This window comes from Stenella coeruleoalba (assembly GCF_951394435.1).
Source record: "Stenella coeruleoalba genome assembly, chromosome: 2".
Taxonomy (NCBI): domain Eukaryota; kingdom Metazoa; phylum Chordata; class Mammalia; order Artiodactyla; family Delphinidae; genus Stenella; species Stenella coeruleoalba.
The window spans coordinates 45,369,043-45,385,725 of record NC_137147.1 but is presented as its reverse complement, the minus strand read 5'-3'; the positions used below and the strand labels follow the sequence as shown (position 1 = coordinate 45,385,725).

General features: G+C 43.8%; 1 protein-coding gene across 2 annotated transcripts in view; it reads right to left on the bottom strand.

Annotated features, from left to right (window-relative positions):
• GCH1 (GTP cyclohydrolase 1) overlaps positions 1–9,815 on the bottom strand; it is a 53,920-nt gene extending 44,105 nt beyond the window's left edge. For both annotated transcript variants that reach the window (XR_013827312.1, XM_079914761.1), the window contains exon 1: positions 9,325–9,815. Coding sequence is in view for 1 of the 2 variants with exons in the window: in XM_079914761.1 (XP_079770887.1) it covers positions 9,325–9,664 (340 nt within the window). In the remaining variant the exon portion in view is untranslated. The remainder of the gene's footprint in view (positions 1–9,324) is intronic.
• Between the last annotated feature and the right edge of the window lie 6,868 nt (positions 9,816–16,683).

The window sequence follows — 16,683 nt, the reverse complement described above, 5'->3', positions numbered from 1 at the left end:
AACATTTTATTGTCCCCCCCAACATAACTCCTTTAGCCATCATTTAGCCATTCTAAGGGACTAGACATATAGGATGGTTCTTTTCATGGCTGCAGTGACTAACCTTGAGCATATGTCATTTCGTGTATGCAATTCCCAGAGGCAGGATTTTCAAATAGGATATGTGTATTTGAATTTAATAGATGTTGCCAAATTATCCTCCATAAAGATAGCTTACACTCTCAACAGTAATATTTGTTTCCCTATAACTTCCATAATGTAATGCAGTATCAAGTTTCTAGACTTTGGCCAATCAAACAAGGAAAAAGTATATCTTTGGGTGGTCTGTGTGCATTTCTCTTATTGAAGGTGAGGTCAAGCATCTTTCCATGTATTTAAAAGTCATTTGTATTTCCTTTCCTGTGAATTGTCTGCTTACATGTCTTGCCAATTTTTCAATTGTGTTTTTGGCCTTTCTCTCAAATTAATTTCTAGCATCTCTTTTATATTAGTATGATTATCCTGTTGTCTACAATATGAATTGTAAATATTTCTTCCCAGTTTGTCATTTCTGTTGGTATTTGACCTGTAAAAGTTCTTAGTTTTTATATAAAGTAACAATTATTTTCTTTTATGGCTTCTAGATTGAGGCATAATTAGGTCAATCTCCAGTGCAGAATTAAAGAATTATATTAGAGAAATTAACAACCTTATATATCTTTAAGCTTTATTTAAAATACTTTTAAACTTACTGAATAGTTGCAAAGATGGCCTAAAGAGTTCCCATATATCTTCTTTATAGAAGAACTCCAGTTAATAAATTCAGAAGGAATTAAAGAACCAAACATCATTATTTTTCAACTTCTAAAAAATACTGGATCTAGGCAATCACCAATGGCTTCTAAAGTCAAGTGAAATGCTGGTGAAAAGCTCTGTAATGGACAACTTTGGCTGATAACACTTAAAGCTAATCGATTATAACATCACAAAAAGACAACTAGATATTTAACTGCTTACCGATGGAAGCACATGCCACCACCTATGAAGTATTCTTGACTAAATTTAAGAGTTATTTGGTGGGGGTGGGAGTGGGGAGAAGCAGGAAGGCAAGCGTCTAAATCTAACTGCTAGTATATAAGCAACACAGGAGCTAAAGGAACATGTTAAATTAAATCGTGAGAAAAATAACGAGCAGAACCCAGAATGTAGGAAATTCTATAGGACAAATGACCCTGTTTCTTCAACAAATTGTTAGGGGATAAAAAAGAATACCAAACTAACAAATTTTTTAAAAACTTGAAGACATTTATCAAATATAATACGTGAATCTTGTCTGAATCCTTATTCAAACAAACCAATTTGTAAAGAGATACCTGTGAGAAAAATCAAAGAAATGTAAATATTGGTTAGATATTTTCTATTAAGGAATTACTGTTGATTTCAAGTATGATAATATTTTTAAGTCTCTATTTTCAAGATATAGTAAAGTATTTATCAATGAAGTGATATATCTAGGATTTGCTTTAAAATAATTCAGTGGGGGAAGGTGTGTGACAAGAGGAACGAAGCAAAACCTATGTTTATGTTAAAGGCTGGGTGATGGGCACATAGAAACTCATTATACTATTCTAATTTTGTGTACATTTGAACACTTCTACAATAATTTAAAAACTGCAATCCTGACAGATTTTCTAGAGATTCTTCCCCATGAGAATTTTGATGTGCCAGGGAAACACCCCAGTTGCTTCAACTGATACCTTGGAATAATATGTTGACTGGATATAGAAGAAGCCATCTCGCCAAACAGGTGAGTTTCTACAGGCACAGGACTCTATGAAGGACACAAAGATGTCTAAAGGATGACCTCTGGCCTAGAAGAGAAGTGTTCAGGAGATCCAGTAGAAATAACTTCCGTGGCTTTTCCATAAAGCTAATCCCCTACGTTTTTCTTTAGTGTATAAAAAAGCCAGCATTTATTGAGCACCTATGTACAGAGCACTGTGGTAGAAGAAAGACAAGTGTTAAGAAAGGGTCCTTGTCTTTTTTTCTTTTCAATATTTATTTATTTGTCTGCGCCAGGTCTTAGTTGCTGCATACGGAATCTTAGTTGCGGCCTGCGGGATCTTTAGCTGCAGCATGCAGGCTCTTAGCTGTGGTATGCGGGATCTAGTGCCCTGACCAGGGATCAAACCCGGGCCCCCTGCATTGGGAGCACAGAGTCTTAACCACTGGACCACCAGGGAAGTCCCAAGAAGGTGTCCTTGTCTTTAAGAAATTAATTCAAACATTCATCAAGTCATCTACATGTGCTGGGCAATTTGCTAGGCATTCAAAGGTGAGTACAGACAGTCCTTCTTCTAAAAAACTGTGACTGAGGCTATAACAGAACCAAATTCTAGTGAGTAAATGTCCTCTCAATCTTGAGTATAACAAATTTACCTTGATTCAGACAATCTTTGATTAACCCCAATCTAAATTATCCCTCCATCTAATTGCCCGAAACTCAGTAGAGAATGTATAACCATAGGGAACATATTCATTACATAAGCTGGACTTATGAATTGTTCATATAATCTAGGATTCATAACCTAGGATTCATCAAAGATTAGATAGTTGCCCTCTCCTGGCAAATTTTATTACTGCAGCCTGACTCAACCAAATACTGGACTCAAATAGAGGTATACTGCAAATGAGTCAGTGGGGGAATGCCCAGGCATAGAAGAGTTTCTAGAGCTGGACAAAGAAAACAGCAGAGGGCTTCCCTGCTGGCGCAGCGGTTAAGAATCCGCCTGCCAATGCAGGGGACACGGATTCAAGCCCTGGTCCGGGAAGATCCCACATGCCGCGGAGCAACTAAGCCCATGCGCCACAACTACTGAGCCTGCTCTCTAGAGCCCACGAGCCACAACTACCGAAGCCCATGTGCCTAGAGCCTGTGCTCCACAACAAGGGAAGCCGCCGCAATGAGAAGCCCACGCACTGTAATGAAGAGTAGCCCCCGCTCCCTGCAATGAGAGAAAGCCTGCACGCAGCAACGAAGACCCAACGCAGCCAAAAATAAATAAAATAAAATAAAATAAAAAAGAAAACAGCAGAGAAGATACAAAAAGGGAAGGGGAGGGGAGTTGATTCAAATAAATCAGTAAAATATTATGATTAAAATTAAATAGACTATGAGAGATTATGATGATTCTCATTCTCTATCATTCTCCCAGTGCTGCTACTTTTCAGATATGATCTTGTACAAGTTCTCTCTGTGCCCCAGTTTCCTTATCCCTAAAAACACGGCTAATATTACCTACCCCGTAGGGTTATTGTGAGGATCAGTGAGGCAATACATGTAAAGAACTCACAACTGTGCTCAGCACATAGTAATCAGGAGTGTTCGTTGTTATTCAGATGTCAGCTCAAGCATCCACACTTCCCATCTCCTAGCACAGATCAAGTTCCTTTGGTAAATGCTCTCACTGAGCTGTGTTCTTTTTATCACTAGATTTCTCCATCTATAATCACACTCATTCATGTGATTCTGATGAATATCTGTTTTAGTCTAATAGATTGTCTGTTCCATGAGGGAAGGAACCATATCTGGTTTTGCTGAGCCTGTTTCCCAGCATTCAGCGCAGTGGTTGGCACTCAGTGAATAAATTAAATGAAATTATAAAGTTCCCAGTCAGTCTTATGAATAATAGCATTTAACACTGGTATAGGTTAAACTGTGTTGAAGGTTAAGTTGAAGTCCTAAAGCTCAGTACCTTGGAAAGTGACCTTGGAAATAGAATAACGTAATTAGCTAAATTAAGATAAGGCATACAGGTGTAAAGTGGATTCACTCCTATGTGACTGATGTCCTTAATAGAGGGAAATTTGGACATGGACAGAAGCAGAGATGGGAGTAATGCAGTTGCAAGCTAAGGCACACCAAGGATTGACAGCTACCACCAGAAGCTGGGAAGAGGCAAGGAAGGACCGCACTCCCCTCCCCATTCCCTGTGATTTTCAGAGGGAGTATGGTTCCACCAATACCTTGATTTCAGACTTCTAGTCTCCAGAACTGTGAGACAATAGATTTCTGTTGTTTAAACAGTCCAGTCTGTGGTACTTTCTTTTTTTTGTTGTTGCGGTACGCGGGCCTCTCACTGTTGTGCCCTCTCCCGTTGCGGAGCACAAGCTCCGGACGCGCAGGCTCAGCGGCCATGGCTTACGGGCCCAGCCGCTCCGTGGCATGTGGGATCCTCCCAGACCGGGGCACGAACCCGTGTCCCCTGCATCGGCAGGCGGATTCTCAACCACTGCGCCACCAGGGAAGCCCCTGATAATACATTTTTAAAAGAAACTAGTAAGACTAGATTTTCTCCTCCATTCTCAATGACTCTTAACAGCTTTAATCAACTTTGACTACTCCCAAGTTCCAGTCATAAACTTCAATGGTCTTGTTATTTTTTCTTCTTTATTCATAGTACGTTTTCTGGCAATACACAGAACTAAGTCCTATGTAAGAAGTATTCATTAACAAAATGAAAATGAAGCTTATTAGTGAATCAAGATTTAAATGAACTATACACCTCTAAAATAGCACCTCTCAATAATGAGATTAACTTTTCTACAACCTACTTTAAAACATGGGACATAAACTTACCTTTTGCCCACAATATGGGAGGCTATGATAAATAAGTATTATCACATCTTAGAAGTTGTTACAATTCTTAGTTCATCATGGCAGTCTGATTTGGTAAATCACAGACGTTCATGATTCAAAAAGAAAATCCTTCTGTGAGTGCTGGCACGTTTCAGTATGAAGTGGCTAAGACTCATTTTTGTGTAAATAAACTATCTAATTGCCTCGCTTTAGCTTTAGAGAATAGTTCTGATCTTGTAGTGAACATGGTTGAGGCAGGGTGGGGAAAGTCATGAAGTCCATCACTGGGACTTCCCATGTGGCGCAGTGGTTAAGAATCCGCCTGCCAATGCAGGGGACATGGGTTCGATCCCTGGTTTAGGAAGATCCCACATGCTGCAGAGCAACTAAGCCCGTGCGCCACAACTACTGAGCCCGTGTGACACAACTACCGAAGCCCACGTGCCTAGAGCCCGTGCTCCGCAACAAGAGAAGCCACCGCAATGAAGCCTGTGCACTGCAATGAAGAGTAGCCCCTGCTCGCCGCAACTAAAGCCCGCACACGGCAACAAAGACCCAACACAGCGAAAAATAAATTTAAAAAATAAAATAAATAAATTTATAAGAAGTCCATCACCTGTGATACCATCTCCTCTTCCTGCATTATATACAGGCTTCCCAAATTTGGGACACTGTCAACCTGATTTATGAAAACTGCCTTGGCATCCTGGATAAGACAAGCTAAAACCTACTTCAACTAGAAATGTGACAGAAGACTCAAGACTCTTGTGTACTCCCATAAACTTATAAAAAGGACGACTGATGAGACAAGTTACATTCACTTAACCTTTGATGGATAATACTATCTAAGAGGTTGTTCCTATTTATACCCAGGAGAGGACAGGGAAAGAGAAGGGTCAGACACAAGAACATGAAGATCAAAGACCTCAGGCAACAGCAGACCCTCCAATTTAATTAGGATTCTGAATTTAAAAAATAGTGGAAATACAGGAAATATATAGAAAAGAAGATCTCATCAAAGGTTCTCTGAATATGTAAGAGAACTAGGATATGGTTAAATTGAAATGGGATAGCAACAGATAAAGATGAGCTGGTCCAAGGATTACCCTGTGATGCTATTCAAAGGACAGCCATTCCTGGGAGAGGTGATCGTGTCTTCTTCCAGCCCTCCCTCCACTACAAGCTACAGCCCAGTGGTGAACAGTAACCAGGAGACTTGCACAACCTTGACAGAGCCCCATTACAGGTGACCACAGATGCACCCATAATGAGGTACATACTGGAAAGTAAAGAAAGTTGTACCACGCAAGGGTCATGAAAATACGCTGCAGTGCAGGGAGAACTAACAAATTCCCCAAACATCAGAAATTAGCATCAATTCACTCAAGAGGAGCTTAAAAAAAATAATTTGGGGAATGTAAAGTACCAACTTATTTTATTTATTTTATGTTTTAAAAAACTTAAGTCAACACTAGTAACAAGTAATTAATATACAGAGATATAAAAGATGTTAAGTATCTTATCTACAAGCATAGAAAAGTGACAGTTTCAAAGAAGTTTGCTTCTATTCAAAATAATCTATAGTGGTCATTGACTTATACTCTCTAAAGAAATAAAAATTAGGGATTGGGTAGGAGTGTTTTCTCTATTACTTACTTCTGTATTTTCTATAGATTTAAAGTATCCTTCCTTCTCCCACCCAGGTTGGTCCAAGGCCTGGACCACCACCATTTCAGGTTCATTCCTTTAAGTTCAGCATCATCCTTGTCACCCTCTCCTCTCTGTCTTCTATTTATGTACCTCTAAGAAATCAATATTAAGTCCTTAAGTGTGATCCTCTAGACAGAGGCTTTCAAACTTTTGACCACAACAAATACAAGAAATACTACATTCTACAACCGGAGCCAGTACATACCAGAAAAAATCATACCTATAAAACCTACTTGTAAGCTTCTCAAAACATTTACCCTTACTACATATGATAGACTGATTTTCTCCATTCTACTCCACCTTATTTTAATGCTGGTGAGCCAAGTATTAGGTCCAAACTCAGTGTGAAATGCTTAGTAGAGAAGATACACTGACGTATCTCACCAAGTAGCAACATAAGGAAGCAGGCAAGAGTTCTGCATTCAGGCTGCCTAGATTCCAACACCAGCTCTACCACCTGAAGCTGTCAACCTCTCTGCCTCAGGTTCCTTATCATGGGGTAAAAGAACAGCGTTTACCTCAAAAATGAGGCTTAACCAAAGACCATCCACAAAAAGCACTTAGAGCATAAAAAGTATTCAATTAATGGCTATTAATAATTCTTAAATGGTCTGTGACATTTTCACTGTCGTAAAATACATATAACACTCATCATCTTAACCATTTTAAAACGTGCAATTCAGTGGCATTTAGCACGTTCACAATGTGTGCAGCCATCACCACTCTCTAGTCCTAGAACGTTTTCATCATCCCAAGAGGAAAGCTGGAACCCATTGAGCAGTCCCTCCCCATTCCACCCTCGCCCCCAGGTCCTCTTGGGTAGGGAGATGATTAGAGTCCCCCTCACCTGATTTCTGTTCCTAGGTCCATGGACTTTTTAAATAATAAATTAACACTTGACTAGAACCGTCTTCTAAGGTAGAATGAAGTGTTCTTTGCAGTCATTAGTCCTATGGCTCATGAGACAAACTTCTGCTAATCATTTCTTAAGTAAACCTTTTGAGACACTTTCGGTCTCAAAAGTCAGGAGGACCTCCCCTACTCTCGAGGTCAGAAATCCCTCTCTCCTGTGAATTCTATTAGGGCGATTCCCAAAGCCTGACCAAGTGCGGCGGACACTTTCAGTGTCCACAAGAGGCAGACTGAGCAAGGCCCTAAGAAGATGTTTTGTAGGGCGCGGTCAGCTAACTGCTACGCGGCAGGAAGCTGAAATAAGCTGAGTCATCCTTCCTGTGGCCACTGCGCTTGCGCTAAGTATACTAATGAGGTTTTAAAGTAGCGACCTATCCGATGCTGGCTCACAAATCGCACCATCGGCGAAAGCCAATCACAGAGCGACACATGTTCTTAATCCCTATATAAGCAGACTGCTATAGGATTGCGGGGTCTTCCTTCCATCTTTCTTCAACCAAGCTGTGCTCCAATAAAGTGTGATACGAGAAGAATCTTGCGTGTGGCGGCTCGTTATTCTGCCGGTCAGAAACGGCTCGCCGCAATGTTTCTTCATTACATTCGTGGAATATCACCAAATGGTAGAATATTCACCAAATGAAGAATGTGTATTCTTCAGTCTTCGCATTTTGAAATTCTGTATTTGAGGCTCCAAACTTTTACCAACAAAGGTTTAAAAAGTAAACTTGGACAAAGAACTAGATATCCATTTCTTGGCTTTAAAATGTAGTGTCATTTCCTTTATGTGCCTCACCCCTCTCACACTGATTTCTCACCCTTCCTTTGGGGTGGGGGAGACTGGGCAAAAATAACAGTTTTTCCCAGAATCTATTCAGGAAGTCTCCAGAAACTTGATTGGGGAAATAATCTGAGCAGGGAGGTTACCTCGCAAAGCAGCACTGTTATTCTTTGAGAAATGGTGAAGGCAGAAGGCTTCTTAGGCCAAAGGAATAAATGTCACCAAGAGGTACAGAAGATGTGGACTGGAAAACAACGCCCTTGGTCCGAGCTGTGCAAGTCAGATCTTTTTTAACTTTTTTTTTTTTTAATTAGTGACCAACATCGCTCACCCAGCAATTAGGCAGCGAAGTTCTCAATCATTTTCCACCGCCACCCCGCGGCCCCTACTTCCCGGCCTCCTGGGCAAAAGCCTGACCCTCCTCAGGCGCCGAAAGCACTGGGCCAACCCGGCTCCTTTGGGATGCGTGGGTGGGAAGTGCGTGATAGAGAGACTCCGGGTCCCACAGCCGAGCGAACCTCCCAGACTTCCAGGAAGTCGCCTTCCTGCTTTGGGGTTTGGGGAGTGGGGGAGAAAAGGCGGCGAACGCTTTAAGCAGCAAACTAACCCCCCGAAAACCTCAACACTTCAAACTCCAGGAAAGCCCATGCCCAGAACTATGCCAAATTCTGGCCAAGTCCTGAGCTGGAGTGAACTGGATGTGAACAAAAGAGAATTACGACCTTCGGAACACCCGGGTACCCTGGCAAGTCAGCAAGAGTGAGGGTCCCCGAGTTTACAGCAAAGAATCACCCCCGGCTTCAGACACACAAAGCCAAGGCTTCACCCCAGACCTACCAAAAATGAGACCTCCAGAGCAGAGATGACCTAGGAAGCTGTCACTTCCACGAGCCCAGGTGCACGTTCCTCGGGCATCCAGCCCTGGGCGTTCAGGCGACAAGGGCTCCAGGCTCCCACCCGGGGGCGGGGGTAAGGGACGTGGGGAGGCTCTGTGACTGCGGTCCCGCCAACCCGAGGCTGGAGGAGAGGGCCGCGTGCAGCAAGCGGGGAGGACCCCGCGAGGGCCGCTTCAACTAGTCCCCGGGTGGAGAGGCCGCTGACTCCCACCGCGGCCGAAATGCGTCCCACGCAGGGCCCTCTCCTTGGCCGGACGGCTGGGCCAGGGCCGAGGGCGGGGTTCGGAAAAGTGACAGCACTCGGCTTCCTCCGCCAAGAGTGAGCAACTCCGGGAACTAACTGGAGCCGGCGCGCGCTTCCTGCAGCCACCTCCCCAGTGACCGGCACGCCGGCCGGCGGGCGCACTGACCTGAGATGGTCTCCTGGTAGCCCTTGGTGAAGAACTGCATGGCCGTGGCCGCCCTCCAGGGCGTCTTGAGCAGCCCCTGCCGCTGGGGGTCCTCGCCCAGCGAGCGCAGGATGGACGAGTAGGCGGCCGCCAGGTTGGGGAGGTTCAGCTCGTTATCCTCCTCGCTGCGGGGCCGCTCGCCCTTCCAGCCGTCCGCCGGCTGGACGCTCTTGCTCTCCGGCCGCGGCTGCTTCTCGGTGGGCGTACTGGGCCTGGGCCGCGGCAGCTCCCCCTCGGGGAACCCATTGCTGCACCGGGCGTCCCGCGGCTTCGCCTGCACCCGCCCCGGGCCCTTCTCCATAGACCTGCCACTGCCGCCCCGGAGGGACCTTCGGACGCGTCAGGGGCTGCAACTGAACTTCGCCGGCGGGCAATGGACTGTGACCGCAATCACCTGAATAACGTAGGCCTCGTGCCAGGGGTAGGCTCCGAGCCCGGAACAGAAGAGACTGAGGAATGCCGGAGCGCCTCCTTTTTATGGGCTGGCGGCTCGGCCGGCGCCGCGGGGCGTTTCCATTGGCCGAGGCTCCTGGCGTCATGGCGCTCACTCCGCCCCTTCGCCCTGCCCTCCGCCGGGTGCTCTGGAAGCAGGCCCCTGTGGCGCGGACCTTGTCCGAGTCCGTGGCGCGGACCTTGTCCGAGTCCGTGGCGCGGACCTTGTCCGAGTCCCTCCCGCGGACCTTGTCCGAGTCCCTTCCGCGCCAGGCGGGAGGATTGGGTTGGACCCCTCTGGCTATTGCCGGATGAACTGAATCCTAAAGGGGGCAGGTGTTCGGAGCTGGAACCTCGGCGAGGGGAGGCAAGGTCTGGGTGCCCCGTCAGCCCTCTCCTCTTAGGGCAAAGAGTACGCTGCATCAGAAGTGTTCTGGTCGCCTCGCCCTGTGAAAGATGAGCAAACAGGTGGCCTCGCCGGGGAAGAGACTGGGTTAAAATGTAGGTATGGAAACCAACTCATACTTTTAGGGCAAGAGAATAATATGAATTGAAACGATTGCGTTCGTTAGTTAAAAACATGTCCAACGCACCTGCCTCCAGCCGCTGTCAGGATGTCAGAATGTTACACCAAGTGGTCCTTAAGTGAGTCCCTATATCTAGGAGGACGGTATCTGTGGTGGCCAGAACTTTGACCCTGCAGAAATTGGTTTGCGAGCGAAGAAAAATTAGGGGTCTCATTAAAAACCCATTTGCGTTTTGTGGAAACGCAACTGTGGAAATTTGGTGCTGATCGTTTTAAGAGTGACATGCTAAGTGCCTTTCTCCTGATGCTGATAGAGATTGTGAAACGTAATTGATCAATTGGACTCTTAACCAGTGACATCTGCTTTGACTGTTTAAGATTTTTTAAATGGACTTTTTTTTTCTCGCTAGAGGGATTATTTCATAACACCAAAGGTGAGTTTTAAAACATGTATCAAATTAATATTTTATGATTTGCCCCAGAGAGTTTCTAATGCTGATTTTCTGACATATAAACACGTATTTAAAGGCTTAGGATCAGACAAACCAGGAGGGAAGCCCCTGGAATTATTCTATGCTAATAAAGTAGCTCAGTCATTATTATTAGTAATTTGTATTTATTGGATGTCTGCTCCAGGCATATTCCTGTTCTAAACATTAAGGAAAGAAATATGGGAAATACCTAGCCTCCTAGGTACTTTTAATCTAAAGTAGAAGAATTATTGGTGTAAGTGGGGTTTTTCAAAATAGTTATTGGATTTCTATATACAGTAAATATCAAATTACATAGGTCAAGAAATATGAACATCCCTTGGAAAGCCTCTTTGTCACTCTCCTACTATTTATTGTCAGTGTTCCAACCCGTCCCCATCGTCAAGGTCCTATAATATTTTTTCCCTCTAACTGCTCTGCCCACTGTCCAATGATACTTCCTGGTCAGAATTATCCACTGGGTCTCAAACTATTTCAAGCTGGAGACAACATTAAAGGATGGCCTTGTATTTAACGAATGAAAATAAAGATACCAAGTGAAGTATTTTTAAAACAGAGGGATTCAATGGAGATGCTTTCCATGAGATTTTTTTTTTTTTAGAGGCAATCATTTGCCTTCCTTTAAAAACACTTGTAGGGCTTCCCTGGTGGCGCAGTGATTGAGGGTCCGCCTGCCGATGCAGGGGATGCGGGTTCGTGCCCCGGTCTGGGAGGATCCCACGTGCCGCGGAGAGGCTGGGACCGTGGGCCATGGCCGCTGGGCCTGCGCGTCCGGAGCCTGTGCTCCGCAATGGGAGAGGCCGCAGCGGTTAGAGGCCCGCGTACCGCAAAAAAAAAAAAAAAAACACTTGTAAACATTAACTAATATATTTCCCAAAGCAATTTCTAATGAAATTTTACCCTAAAAATTAACATTTTCTTATAAACACTGCCACTAAGTCATTAGCATTTTTATTGCCAGTTACCAGTACAAGGTCTCTGGATTTGTTCTATATTTACTTGTAAATTGGAGGCAGTGTATTTCAGCCAAATGCCCAAAGGCAATACAAGGAAGCTTTAAAATCATGAACACTAGGCAAACAGTTTAACAGTGAAATGTAGGTAGTTGGCAGGGATGGTTATAAGTAGAAATGGGAGAAGAAGAGGGAATAAATTAAAAGAGGAGGGATATATACCACAGAATTAATTAGCATAAAATGGTTCAGCAGTGAAACTATGAGCATTCACAACCAGGAATTACAACAGCATTCATGTTTTTAACCCAGTAAGGGGACTCATTTTCACCTTGGACCCAACCTGCGAGTTGCTTTCTATCAAAAAGCCAAGGAATTTTTTTTTAAGTTCTCCCATTTCTTGGGCAGTAGCAAAACAGAGAAGCAGATGAGTGAGATACACAGCACCAAAGACTGAAAATACTGCAGGGCTACAGACATATGTAGTCACTTGCCAAGGGTAACAGGTAAACTAACATTAAGCATTTGGCAATGGTAATTGGAAAAAAGCAAATTTCTCCAAGTGTGCTTGATGAAGGTTCTTTATTTGAAATCCAAACTTTGGAGGAGATTCTGGATCAAGATTGGACATAGGGCTTCCCTGGTGGCGAAGTGGTTAAGAATCTGCCTGCCAATGCAGGGGACATGGGTTTGAGCCCTGGTCTGGGAAGATCCCACATGCCGCGGAGCAACTAAGCCCATGTGCCACAACTACTGAGCCTGCGCTCCAGAGCCCGCAAGCCACAGCTACTGAAGCCTGCGTGCCTAGAGCCTGTGCTCCGCAACAGGAGAAGCCACCGCAATGAGAAGCCCGCGCACTGCAACAAAGGGTAGCCCCCACTCTCAGCAACTACAAAAAACTGGCGTGCAGCAGCAAAGACCCAATGCAGCCAAAAATTAAATAAATGAATAAATAAATTTATAAAAATAAATAAATAAAAATAATTTAAAGATTGGACATAGATAATAACAAGGTGGACACAGGGAAAGTGTCCTTGTTCCACTCCTAACTTCCAGAAGCTAGCCTGTGGAGTCAATGCAATCCTGAGATGTCTCACTAAACCCCCCAAATGTAGGGAGAAGCAAAGTGAATGGAAGCCCTTACGTTTCTTCTCTTCTGAATGAGGAGGAATGGAACAAGAGAGAAAATGGGAGAATGTGAACACCGAGCTGACTTTCTGAGATGGGAGGGAAGGCTCGAGGGCACCTCACTGTGTTGAGAAAACTATCCATAGCCCAAAGGTACCTCACAAGGGAAGAACAGACATACGCCAGGTAGTCACCTGTCCCTGGTAGAGGATCTTCAATACCATCTCGGAAGAAAGGGCAGATGCTAAAAAGGGGACGTTAATGGAGAGTCCAGCCACCACAGCTGAATTCTGTCCTAATCGTCACAATCCCTCAGGGAAAACGAGATACAACACAACCTCCTCCAGCCCCAGACTGTAGCAGAGTGAAGGAAACAAACAGGCTTCCACTGTAATAGGAAACACAAAGAAGTCACCCTCAATAATATGAGGCAGGGACAGGAGGCAGAGAAGCAGCATGGCAACCGTGCAAACATACTGTACAATGGCCAGATGGAACAAAACTAAACAAAGAAAGATAATAATGTAGCATATAAAAAGCACAACATCAAAAAATGCAACTGAAAACAAACTCACAGAATAGAAGAAAATTCTTCACAAATGTTTTGTTTGTTTGCTTGGTGTTGGACACCCGTTTAATGTGGACACTCAAGGCCTGGGCAGACTAGGGAGCATGCAGGAGTTGGGCAGGTGGGCAAGGTGGGTGGGTCACTGGCCCACACCTGGCCCCAAGAGGGGGTGCTAGAGGTGGGGGCTGACCCAGGCACGCCAAGGGAAGTACCAGAGGGTGGCCTAGGCAGGCAGACCCCCAGGAGACCCATAGGCCAGCCCTGGAGAAGGTGTCTAAGCCAGAGAATGAGTGCTCAGGCCAGAGCCTGGCCCAGGGAGGCAGGGCTGGGGCATGGCTGGGGGCTCCCGAGCTTAGGGGCTGGCATCACTGGGGGCCTCCCCAGTTGGATTCAAGCAGCTCCTGGAGGCGGGCGTGGAGGTTGTCATTCTTCTCCTCCAGGTGGTCCAGACAGGAGTTGATCTGGTCCAACATAGAGTTAATGGCAGCGTATTCTGCTTCCCTGAAGTCATTATCCCCACCTTCCACGCTTGCCTCTACCGGCATGCCCGGGTCCCCACTGGGGCCCAACATTGCAGGCTGGGGTGCTGCAAGGGCAGAACGATGATGGAACGTGGCCATGGTCGCACTGACAGCTGGTGCAGGGTGGAAGATGGAGGCTCATAAATGTTTTCTGCTACAGAAAAACATAATAAAAACATTGAGTTCAATACAAAAACCAAGGGCTTCCCTAGTGGCACAGTGGTTGAGAGTCCGCCTGCCGATGCAGGGGACACGGGTTCGTGCCCCGGCCCGGGAAGATCCCACATGCCATGGAGTGGCTGGGCCCGTGAGCCATGGCCGCTGAGCCTGCACGTCCGGAGGCTGTGCTCTGCAACGGGAGAGGCCACAGCAGTGAGAGGCCCACGTACCGCCAAAAAAAAAAAAAAAATTACACAAAAAGCAAGATAATAAAATGATAGAATTGAAAAAGGAGTTACAGATCTAAGAAAACAGAGGACCATCATTATTATGGGATTAATTAGAACCATGTACAAAATAAGACACTGTTGAAAATGTAATTATTGACATTGAAGAAAGGCATGGGAATGAATGCAGAATAAAAGACAAAGATGAAAGTTGTTAGAGAAGACAAGGATGATCTAGCATAAGAAAAATCAGTGTTTCTGAGGTAGAGAACCCAACAAATGAGAGAATGTAGTCAAAGATATAATGTAAGCATATTTCTCTACCAGAAATAAACATTTATATTTATGTTCAACTGATTTTTCCTTTTTTTGAATTTTATTTTATTTTTTTATACAGCAGCTTCTTATTAGTCATCCATTTTATACACATCAGTGTATACATGTCAATCACAATCACCCAATTCATCATCACCATCCCCACCCCCCTGAAGCTTTCCCCCTTGGTGTCCATACATTTGTTCTCTACATCTGTGTCTCAACTTCTGCCCTGCAAACCGGTTCATCTGTACCATTTTTCTAGGTTCCACATATATGCGTTAATATACAATATTTGTTTTTCTCATTCTGACTTACTTCACTCTGTATGACAGGCTCTAGATCCATCCACATCTTTACAAATGACCCAATTTAGTTCCTTTTTATGGCTGAGTAAGATTCCATTGTACATATGTACCACATCTTCTTTACGCATTCGTCTGCTGATGGGCATTTAGGTTGCTTCCATGACCTGGCTGTTGTAAATAGTGCTGCAATGAACATTGGGGTGCATGTGTCTTTTTGAATTATGGTTTTCTCTGGGTATATGCCCAGTAGTGGGATTGCTGGATCATATGGTAATTCTATTTTTAGTTTTTTAAGGAACCTGCATACTGTTCTCCATAGTGGCTGTATCAATTTACATTCCCACCAACAGTGCAAGAGGGTTCCCTTTTCTACCACCCTCTCCAGCATTTGTTGTTTGTAGATTTTCTGATGATGCCCATTCTAACCTGTCTGAGGTGATACATCATTGTAGTTTTGATTTGCATTTCTCTAATAATTAGTGATGTTGAGCAGCTTTTCATGTGCTTCTTGGCAATCTGTATGCCTTCTTTGGAGAAATGTCTATTTAGGTCTTCTGCTCATTTTTGGATTGGGTTATTTGTTGTCTTAATATTGAGCTGCATAAGCTGTTTATATATTTTGGAGATTAATTCTTTGTCCGTTGATTCATTTGCAAATATTTTCTCCCATTCTGAGGGTTGTCTTTTCATCTTGTTTATGTTATCCTTTGCTGTGCAAAAGCTTTTAAGTTTCATTAGGTCCCATTTGTTTATTTTTGTTTTTATTTCCATTACTCTAGGAGGTGGATCAAAAAAGATCTTGCTGTGATTTATGTCAAAGAGTGCTCTTCCTATGTTTTCCTCTAAGAGTTTTATAGTGTCCGGTCTTACATTTAGGTCTCGAATCCATTTTGAGTTTATTTTTGTGTATGGTGTTAGGGAGTGTTCTAAGTTCATTCTTTTACATGTAGCTGTCCAGTTTTCCCAGCACCACTAATTGAAGAGGCTGTCTTTTCTCCATTGTATATCCTTGCCTCCTTTGTCATAGATTAGTTGACCATAGGTGCCTGGATTTATCTCTGGGCTTTCTATGTTGTTCCATTAATCTATGTTCCTGTTTTTGTGCCAGTACCATATTCTCTTGATTACTGTACCTTTGTCATATAGTCTGAAGTCAGGGAACCAGATTCCTCCAGCTCTGTTTTTCGCTCTCAAGATTGCTTTGGCTATTAGGGGTCTTTTGTGTCTCCATACAAATTTTAAGATTTTTTGTTCTAGTTCTGTAAAAAATGCCATTGGTAATTTGATAGGGATTGCATTGAATCTGTAGATTGCTTTGGGTAGTATAGTCATTTTCACAATATTGATTCTTCCAACCCAAGAACATGGTATACCTCTCCATCTGTAGCTATCATCTTTAATTTCTTTCATCAGTGTCTTATAATTTTCTGCATACAGGTCTTTTGTCTCCCTAGGTAAGTTTATTCCTCGGTATTTTATTCTTTTTGTTGCAATGGTAAATGGGAGTGTTTCCTTAATTTCTCTCTCAGATTTTTCATCGTTAGTGTATAGAAATGCAAGAGATTTCTGTGCATTAATTTTGTATCCTGCAACTTCACCAAATTCATTGATTACCTCTAGTAGTTTTCTGGTGGCATCTTTAGGATTCTTTATGTATAGTATCATGTCATCTGCAAAAGTGACACTTTTACT